The 10,353-nt window shown below is 46.1% G+C and overlaps 1 protein-coding gene across 2 annotated transcripts in view; it reads left to right on the top strand.

Annotated features, from left to right (window-relative positions):
• Window positions 1–520: 520 nt before the first annotated feature.
• Window positions 521–10,353, top strand: part of SPRED2 (sprouty related EVH1 domain containing 2) — a 121,439-nt gene continuing 111,606 nt past the window's right edge. The window contains exons 1-2 of one of the 2 annotated variants that reach the window (XM_066267259.1): window positions 521–719; window positions 1,182–1,304. In XM_066267259.1, the coding sequence (XP_066123356.1) occupies window positions 1,279–1,304 (26 nt within the window). In that variant the 5' untranslated portion in view covers window positions 521–719; window positions 1,182–1,278. Of the gene's footprint in view, window positions 1,305–10,353 lie in introns of both variants that reach the window. The other variant, XM_066267258.1, reaches the window with a different exon arrangement.

Here is a 10,353-nt window from a genome sequence, read left to right as displayed (position 1 = left end):
TAACTTAAAAATATATTTGGGTTTATCTTTTAACCCGAGATAGCCTATCATTTCTACCGAAATGCAAACGTTTCAGGGCATCGTTGGACTTACCTTTTATTCTTCTTATATACCAATCATTCCTTAAAAATGCCCGTTCCCCTACCAAGACAAAAAAGATTCATGTGTAACTGAAAAGCCTCTGCCATTCAGAACCTTGGCAAAAGCACCTGTGCAGCCCTTTCCCACCCACCCCACGGTGGGGGAGTAGTTAGTCCTCAGACCTAAGCACCCTCCGACCCTTCTCTGAGCTCCCAGTCTCAACCGTTCCTCCTCCCTCCACCCCACCACCCCGCGATTTTTAATCCAGGGGTTTGGTAGGAGGGAGGAAACAAAACGGGAGCCAGATGTGTGCGAGACCCCGGCTCCCGCCTCCTCCCTCCTCTAGGGCATTTTAAAACCCGGAGCACTGAAAGTGGAGGATCCGGAGCCACACAGACGCCGCGCAAACAACTCCGTTCCGGAGCTCCCCCGGGAGTGGAAGCCAGGAGGGAAGGGGAAAGGAAGCCGGGCATGCTCAGTAGACGGCACAAAGTTTTTTTTTTCTTCTTCTCTCTCAGTCTCTGTCTCTGTCTCTCTTTTTTTTCGGTCTCAAGTAGGAAGCTTTTTGCACTCCACCACCTCTGGCCGCTGGGAAGACGTCATCGCTTCCGCCCTACTTCCTCCTCCTGTTGGCGGCGGTGAGAATCCAATATGGAGTAAATCGGTAGAGTCGAGAGATGGGGCTCGGACGGGGCGCCCTGCACCGCCTCCCTGGCGCACCTCCCCCGGCCGCCGACCGCTCCCCGGAACTGTGATTGCCCCCGCCCCACGGGAGCGACCCCCACCCGGGGCCGAGTCCCCACCCGCGACCGGCCCTCCTCTCCTCCTCTCAGCAGTCCCCGCCGCTCCACGGCGCGCTTGTTTTTCTCCTCCTCTCCCTCACCGCCGTCCCCTGCCCAAACCTCTCCCACTTCGCCCGCTCCTGAAGCCCCGGAGCCCCCACCGGCTCGCCCCTCGGCGCTGCGGCGCTCCCTGCCCCCCGCAGCTTGCCTTTGCACCCCTTCCCCCAAACCACCCCGCACCCTGGTCGCCCTGCTTCCCCTTCTGCCTTCTGCGGCGCCCCCTTCATCTCTAGACGTCCCCCTCCTCAACCAAATCAGGCGATCTCCGGAGATGTGAAGAAGGGGGGTGAGCGGACAGGAAGATGAAGGGAGCAAAGCTGCCCGCCGCGGGACAGGCGTCTAGGTGAACAGGAAAATGACCGAAGAAATACACCCGGACGAGTAAGTTTGGCCGCGGGGTTGGACGCGTTTGCCTCGCGGGGGCAGCGTGTGGGGGTCAGCGCTGAGGACGTAGGCGGGACACTGGATTTGGTGAACTTGGCGTGGGGTGCAGCGACTCGCTGGCCTGTGGGGTTTGGGACGCGAAATTCTCCCCCGTCCCCCTTGTTGAAGCGAGGAGGGGGCAAAAACTGCTGTGGGCCGGCGGGGGCGCGCCTGGGGTCGACGGGCTGGTGGCCGCTGCGGGGACAAGGGCGCACTGGTGACCTCGGGGAGGTCCCAGCTCCCTCTTCGGGGAGTTACAAACATCCACCACCACCACTCCCGAAATCCTCGGCAGCCGGAACGGGAGACCTGACACCCCTGCTCCGGTTTTCTGGGGGTCGGTGGGTTTTTACATGGTGACTTTGTGACTCTCCCGTCCCGCTACTTGCCCTGCGGTTCTTTCGGGAACCCTCTGGGGCCCAGGCTCCGCCATTTCGTTTTCTTGAATCGCTCTCATTTGCATACCACATTTTCATTCATAAAAAACACTGCGGAGCAAGGGGAGCACGGGGCGCGGGCTGTGCGGGGTCTGTGTGCGCCCGGGACCCCGTGCTGGCAGACGTACTGGAGCCACCCCCGGGGTCCCGCGGCGAGTGCGAGTGTGTGTGTTCGCGCGTGTGGGCCCGAGACGAGCGCCCCGCGGGGTCGGGGTAGCTCGGGGGCGGATCCGAGGCGTGCACAGCGGGCGGGACCGTGCGGGGCAGAGCGCTGCGGGCCAGTGTTTGTGTGTTTGTGCGTGTGTGTGTGTGTGTGTGTGTGTGTGTGCGCGCGTGCACAGGCGTGCGTGCCTGGCTCCGCAAGCCCGAGGGTAACAATGCTCGGAGCGCTCCGCCCTAGGGGCTCCCGGCCAGACCCGCCGCCCCTCTTGGGACCAGTACCTTTCTCCAGCCCTGCGCCGAGGTGCAGCTCCCTCCAGCCTTACAGTCGCAGAGTCGGGTTTGGTTTTTTCCCACCCCCACCAGAGGGCTTTCTAGTCGAGGGTGCAACGGAGGCTAGGCCGCTGGGCCCGACGCCTAAGATCGCCGGCCTCGGGTCCGAGCGGTCACCGCACGGCCGTTGCCGCTATTCAGAGGCAGTGCCTGCCACCAGCCACTTTTTTTTTCTTTTTCTTTTTTTTTTTTTGTGAATAAGACGCTCTCCTTTATTGTCACATGATAGCCCTCCCCTCCTCCCCTGCACATTCATAAATCCGGAGCCTGCCTTGGCTCTTTTCATTCAGGGCTGCCTGCCTTTAGCCAAGGTAGCGGCAGTGCCGGCTTGGGAGAAAAGACCCTGTCGGCAGCCGCGGGGACTAGCCCTGAAGGGAGGTCCCCGGAGTGTCTGCGGGAGTGTGGGGGCTGCCGGTAGACAGCTCCCGAAGCTCCGGGTCTTTTGCCTCCTCGAGCATTGAGAATCGGTGCAGAGAGGGGAAGTGACTCAGGGCTTGGGTGACCAAGAGGGCTTCTCTTGCAGCAGGTTGACAGAATGGTGTTCTCTACTCTATAATCTACTCACTTTTTAAATGACCCTTTATCCTTTGGCGTCTGCTATTGCCGGGCTGGGCGGAAGGGGAGTTTAGGAGGGCTGGTCTTTGGGAAAGGGAATTTCCTTCCTGTGGGTCCCCAGGGAGCTTTGATTGCAGTAACCCCTAGTCTGCCAGACACCATAGATGAAGAGGAGCCGCCTGGTGTGCATGGTGTGGCCATCCCACCACATATGCTGGCCCTACTTTTTAGATATTTTGCTGGTCTTCATAGACTATCTTGAAATGGGAAAATGAAAAAAGTTGTTTCTAGGGATGAAATATGGAGGGGGCGCGTATACGCTGCTAGGCCTTGCCACTTTAGGACTTGATTAAAAACAGGTATTTCTATGCATTCTCCTTTGTCTTTCCACACACAAATAGTATCAGGCAGGGACGTATATCCATGATCTGGGCTTCAGAATCCTGGAAATTGGTTCAACCACCCTACTTTGGGCTCCTTGGCCCCATCCCTTGTGAATACTAGCTTGGTCTCTTTTCAGGGCATCATGTTATCTGGTATCCAAAGCAAAAGGACTTTGTGTAGGTTCACCAGCAAGAAATAAATACTTCTATTCCAGGCTTTTAGAGCAGTTCAGCATGGAACTGGCTGCCCCCACTGCTGTCAGAAGCCCAGTTGAGACAGTGGATATTTGAGGACACATTCTGGTTTCAGTTAGAGAATCAGAAAGCTGTGGCACCTTAGCCCACTGCAGAAACAGCCTTCTCAGGATTACTTTTAATGTAATGACCTTGGTATGGGACATGAAATGCCTGGTAAGAAAGTGGGTTGCATGGGCTGTGAACTGGCATTTGTAGACACTGACCATTATATTGTTCAATGTTCTTACGTAATGACCCATCTGAAATTTTTCTTTTAAATGTTAGTATCAGGAAGAAGCTCTCTGGGTTACAGAGCTTGTTGTAGTTGCCTTTTTTTGTTGTTTTTTTCTACTACTGCCTGGAAGCTCAGAGCCAAAATTATTGCTTGATTAGGGTTGCCATATTAGCCTAGGTTTCTGCTAGATTTATTTACGCTTCTATATGAACTTATATCTGTTTTCTCTTCTAATGGTTTCATATTTGAGGTCCCTCAGATACCTTTGGAAGTAGACAAGGTATGTCACTTATAAAGGGAAATGGTGACATTAAACTGGAGACCTATATTTGTGCCTTAGGTAAAATAGATTTTTCTGGATAGTCCACATATATGTATTAAATACCTGTTACATTTCACAGCAGAATACAATAAATCAGAATCTTACAACTGGTAAAATTATGCTTAATTTAAAGACATAATAAATGTTTTGACTTCTAATGTTCTTTTCTTTGTCAATTTAAAACTCCTCTCAAATAAATTTTACAGTAATTCAGGAAAGCTGGTCTGCTCTTTGCACTGATGGTCCTAAAATATAGTTTTTATATAGAAAGTACATTGATTCTTCTTTGATCCCACTCCAGTTAGAAATGCATATTAAGATTTACAATTATACAACTTTTTTTTATAATGTAAAAAGTAAAGAGCATCAACAAATTATCAAAAGTAAGCGGTCTTTTATACATAGGAGTAGAACTTTTTAAAAAAATCATACTCTATAAAGCGTTTGATCATGGCTATGAATGGTTGGGAAATTCATAGACAAAAATGAAGACATTCTTACGTGAGCTGTCACCCTGGAGAAATCAGGTCCTTCCTTCAGCTTTTTATTTTGTTTCTCTTTCTCTGCAACACACCTCTTGCTGAGAGAATAGATTTGCAGCTTCTTCTGCAGTCATATACATAATGTTGGAAAATTTTCTTAAAAAATTGAATAAATAAAAAGTTTAAATATTTTTGTGGAACCATTTCAAAATTAGACATCAGAACTCTTATTTCTAAGTACTTGAGCTTACTTCCCAAAAGGTGAGAATACTCTTTGGTGAAACCACAATGCCATCATCACACTTAACAAAATTAAGAAAAATTCCCTGATGTCTTTAACACTCGGTCTCAAAAAAAAAATGTCTTTTATAACTGATTATTTTAGCCAGGAGCCAAAGATCCTGCGTTAAATGCCACTTATAAAATATACTCAAGGCTTAGCCATTTGCTCATTTTCTGAGCTAAGGCAAGTTACTTATGTATCCTGCCTAGGTTTAATCTGAGTGTGAATAAAATAGGAGTAAATATTAGTAATTTCATGGAGTTGCCATGAGAATTAAATAAGATAGTTGATGTAAAGATTGCAGGCCAGCGCCAGGCAGGAAATAATTTCGTGTGGCTCTTTAGGGAACACTGAGGTAGGTTTTTTAAAGGCTCAGCTTGTTAATTTTCAAATAACCCTAGGAAGGAGGTATAAAGTTACTTGCCTAAGACAGCAATCATTTTTTTGTAGCACTTTACTTCATTTAGTCTTCTCAGCAATCCTATGAGGTAGGTGATCTTATTACTTCCACTTGTAGATTGGGAAACGGAGGCACAGACAGGTTACGTAATCTTCCCAAGGTCATATCATTAATAACTGAAGGTCATATCATTAATAACCCCAGCTGCTTGGCTCGGAAATACAGCTGGGAATACAGTCTCAGAAGAGGAAAGGGTGGCCAACCTCATTCTTACTTCAGAGCTCACACTGTTTCTGCCAGTCATAGGTCCCTAATTCTGTATTAGTGACAATCTGTCACTGCCATAATTTATTCAACTTCCCTTATCTTTCCTGAAAATGCAATAAGGCACATACTGAATTAAATTGAACCTAAGTAAACTTTGGCTTGAGAATTCTGCGTAATACACCTTAAGATATAATAGGAAGAGTGTGAATTCAGATTTGGTTATTACTCTACATTCATTAAAAGAACAGTTGTGAGAATTAGACCTTAAACAAGAAGTATTGATTTATTTTGTTTGCCTTAGCCTTAAAAGGAGTGTGTGTTTCGGCTCTACATGAGTAAAATCCTTAAATGTTAAAAACATGGAGTTGACTCTGCAGAATTGGAATCTTGATCCATTTATCAGAAAATCTTGAAAGCAAGACCAAAAAAAAAATATTGGAAAGACCTTAGCAAGCTTGTAAGCCAGGACATTGTCAGTGTAGTCATTGTCATTGCATAAAGTCGTATCAAGTTAAGTGCCTGCTACAAAAGCCTTACATCTTGTTAGGTGGTAGGCCTAGACTAACCTCTGTCTGCCGGGTTTGTTTCCATAGGAATATTAGCAAATGCCACCTCCTTTCTAACTACAGTTGATCCACTCTGCTTTCCACTTCCTTTAACCAATACAATATATAAAAAGTGAGTACAAATACCAAAACTCTTCTGCTTCAACCTGCTTGCTCATGCTCTTTATTCTGGAATTATCTTCCTTCCCTTCTCCAACAAGTGAAATTCCATCCGTTCCCCCCAGCCACCTTGGGAGCAGGTCCCTTTTATGAGGTCCTAGGCTTTCCCACCCTCATTTTCCAAGTCAAAATTGAGAACTTGGTAGCAGTTACCACCATTGAGAAATGGGCTTATACCCAGCTAGAGTCTGTCTCAGAATATGAGCTTTTTGAATTCAGGGTTACCTCTCAACTGCCTAGTTTTCTAGTTGTTGACCCAGTAACATTGGGCACACTCATTGCTGAATAAAAGTCTATTGGTTAGAAATGGATTTTATTATTATTATTTTAAGTGAGAGGAGGGGAGATAGTGAGACAGATTCCCACAAGTGTCCTGATTGGCAACCCACTTCTGGGGCTGATGCTCTAATCAACTGAGCTATCCTCAGTGCCGGGGGCCACTCACTGTGGGAGGGGAAGAGAGAGAAAGGGGAGAGGGAGGAGAGAGAAACCTATGGTCCCTGCTCAGGTGGAACCCAGGATGTCCACTGAGCCAACTGGCCAGGGCTGGATTTAATTATTTGAAAACAATGTTTTGTTCCTGTTGACTGATGTAATAACTACAGTTGTATTTGGCTAACTAAGGGTGTTTAGAACTAGCCTCCTTCTGAGAAACACCATGTTCACTGAAGCCCTTGGAATGGTTCATGGAAACAGGGTGAAGAACTATCTGGTGGTGGTGATATGTGATTGATAATTCAAAACTATTTTGATCCTAGTCACTGATGTACAGACTGGGAAGTCGAGTGCAGTTGGCCAGGGCCTGTGTTTGTGCCTCTGCAGGAGAATCTCTGTAGAAATCACAATATTAACAATTTGCAGTAGCTGCAGGGTTCTGATGGAGTCTTAACACTTGAAGTTGGAGACAGCTGTGCTGATGAACTCCAATATTGGCATAGTTCCTATGTTACTGGGCTGAACACAAATACACATTCTAACAGCAGAATTCTCCCAACTGAACAAGATGATAACAGAGGCAGAGCAGGAAGTTTTGGTGTGTGTGGTTGGTTGTTCTGGCTTATTTTCTCTTAGGTAAATTGGGCTGGCCTTTTTATTTTTTCTTTAAAGACCCAGTCATATTGATAAACTTGGTGACATTGATAAATGCATAAAACTTAATTATCGAGTTAAGTTGTTTTTTTTCTTTAATGTTTCTTTTACTGATTTTAGGGAGAGAAAGAGAGAGAGACGGGAACATCTGTTCCTGTGTGTATCTTGACAAGGGATTGAACTAGCAACCTCCATGCTTTGGGACAGTGCTTTAACCAACAGAGCTGTCCAGCCAGGGCTGGGTTAAGTTTTTTAATTGTCTTTCCAAGTTCATCTAGTAATGACATCTTTGCTCATTTTCATTGTTTATTTCTCCTATTTCACTTTCTCCGTGCATGGTTTTGGCTCTGGCCTCCAGCATTGATTTATCAGATGTTCCTTTGTGTTTGCAGCCCACCCCAACCGGGAACTACAGAAAAGCTTGATCCATTTGCCCTTCCAGCCATGGGAATAATAGCTCATTAATCCTTTTAGACTTGCTGAGCCCACAGTAGGCTTTCTGCAAATGTTTGTTGACTGGTTAAATTGCCATTAACTTAAAAATCACTTTACCTTATATAAAAATGTAAACAGTTATTCATATGTACTTACATCCAAAGAGACTTTGAGGTTGTTTTTTCAAAATTACCATGAAGGGCCAGCTGCCATGATGGTAGTGGAAGAAGCATGAGCTTGGGGTGACACCTGCTTCTGCTCTACTGACTTGGGGACGGTGGAAAGTGTCCTAAGCTGTGTGTCCTGGGTTAACATAATTGAAATTCATTCTGCCCCTTACTGCATAAGCTGTTAAAAAGTGGAAATGTAAAGCATGTAGCACAGTGCCAGATGAACTGGGAAATCAGTGGCACTGACCCACCTCTGGCAGGTCTCTCGCGTCATGTAGCAAGGTATCAATTTATTTTCAGAATCTACAAGGCAGAAGAGATACTCATGAACTATGTTAACCTCAACCTTTTTAGGCAGGAAACAGGCTTTCACTTTAGGCCTAAAAGAATTGAAGTGAAGCTCAGGGGGGTTTAATGGGAAAATTAGAGCTTAGAACTCAGTTTTGCTTTTCATTTGGCTTTCCAATGCTGTCCTGGTGGGTCCCCCTAGAATAGCAAGCAGCTTAGTTTACATACTATAATATCAGCAATGCCCAGCTGTTGGCCCCTTTACTCAGTCATCCTACTTGGCTATGTTTTTTGAGATTTTATGCCTTTTAAGTAGTTTGTCTCCTCTCTTACTGTCAGTGTTCTTACCTATAGTATCACGTTGGCTCTCTTGCCATCCGTAGCTGTGAAATAATCATATTGTCAATGGCATTCAAATTGTTTCTAAAGCAAGAGTCAGTAGTCTTGGTGGGAATGGGTGGGACCAAGGGTTCTCTTAGGAGCAAGGTGGCTTATGACTAGTTTTGTCTACTTGCATGCTATCTTGGTATTTGCGTTTTATATTTCCAGCCAAGGAATAAAGTGGATGCTGGACCAGATGTTTAATTTAATCACCAGTATCCCAATGATTTCACTCATTTTTTACAGACCTTTTAAAGCCACGTAAGTATGAATATAGTCTTAATATATTAATTACATTTCTCTCCTTTCTTAATAGGTTAAATCAAATCGGTGACTTTTCTCAGGCTCAAAATTTCAAAACAAGTCTGCTCTGCCAGGATGGTGTGCATCAGCTCCATGTTGCTTCTGGCCCTGGAGGCCTAATGGTTGCCTTTCATTAATCTGTGTGTGCACAGGTTTTAGATCAGGTGTCTGCTGTTCATAAGCCAGCTTTGCATCTTGTACCCTCCGTTCTTAGATGTCTTTTACCCTGCCGAAAACTAGCAGATTAACTAGATTATAGGTGTCCATTTAGAGGACAGCAGATTTTCAGTCTAAAGAAGTTGACTTTAGAACTTACTTTGACTCTTAATTGCCAAGCCATATATAAATCATTTTATTGGATAAATAAATGACAGTATGGAAGAGGCTTGAGTAAAGGGAGCCACTAGCTGTTGAGTGCCCTTCACTCACTGGAACAAATGTCCCAAGACACTGATCTGCCAGACAGGAAAGGGCTGTGACTCCGAGGGCTTCTCTCTATCCTTAGAGAACCTCTGAGCTAGGGTCCCACGCACTCTCACATGCCTTAAGGGTAGGAAGATAGCATCATCTTGATGGCTGATTGGCTTCCAGAACTATTTTCCCTTTCCTTCCTGTCTTTCTGCAGGGTTCTTCCTAGTGCTGCAGGCGTGGGAATTCCCAGATTTGGGTGGGGGGCTAGATCCCCTAACAAGTGCTACAGTTATATTTAAGGTGTGTGTTATATGGACAGGTACTTGCACACTCACACATGGATGGGATATGTCTGACAGCCAAGTGTCCACGAACTACAAGCAAGGAAAAAATTCAGAGAGGTTAAATATCTTGTCAGAGGCCACAGAGCAGGATTTGTAATTTTTAGCCCAGGTCCTTGACCTCACATCCCATGTCTGTAGAACTACATTATGTATTATAACTTTCACAGAGCCTCAGTTTTCTCATATAAAAAATTGCTTGGTTTATATTACTGTTGAGTGAATGAAATTAGAACTCACTTAGAATCCTATAAACGCCTCCAAACTGTGAGATTTTATTTCTTCCTCACATTCCCATTTAGCTCTAGGGAGCAGGGAACCAGTGCCCACTGAGCGGCCTCTTCTGTACTGAAAGGAAGAGCAGCTCTGTGGATACCTCTTTTGGAAAGAGAACTAACCACTTTACCCTTGATGGGAAAAGTGTGTGTGTGAGCAGAAGGCTAACAAAGCATAGTATTCCCCCTGTCCTGTGTTTCAGCCCAGCTGTTTTAAGGGGAAGATCAGACTTGAACATGCATTGGGAATTTTGTAAGATGAGGATGGTGTTGGGGAAAGGCCTGAGAATCTGCATTTTTAGCAAACTTGCAGGTGCTGCCGCTCCACGGACTGCACCGTGCTCCATGGCAAGGGCCGGTCTGCGGTGGTGATGATAGCGAGCTCACAGCTGCCAGGTCTGTGTTCTCCAAGGCAACTTCACATAACTCATAACTGGCATTTGCAATCTGTTGAAGCTCATTGGACAGTACACACTGAAGAGATATTATCAAGCTC

The sequence above is a fragment of the Saccopteryx bilineata genome, chromosome 3, assembly GCF_036850765.1.
Source record: "Saccopteryx bilineata isolate mSacBil1 chromosome 3, mSacBil1_pri_phased_curated, whole genome shotgun sequence".
Taxonomy (NCBI): domain Eukaryota; kingdom Metazoa; phylum Chordata; class Mammalia; order Chiroptera; family Emballonuridae; genus Saccopteryx; species Saccopteryx bilineata.
Note: the sequence above shows the minus strand (reverse complement) of the source record. Positions and strands in the feature narration are given on the sequence as shown.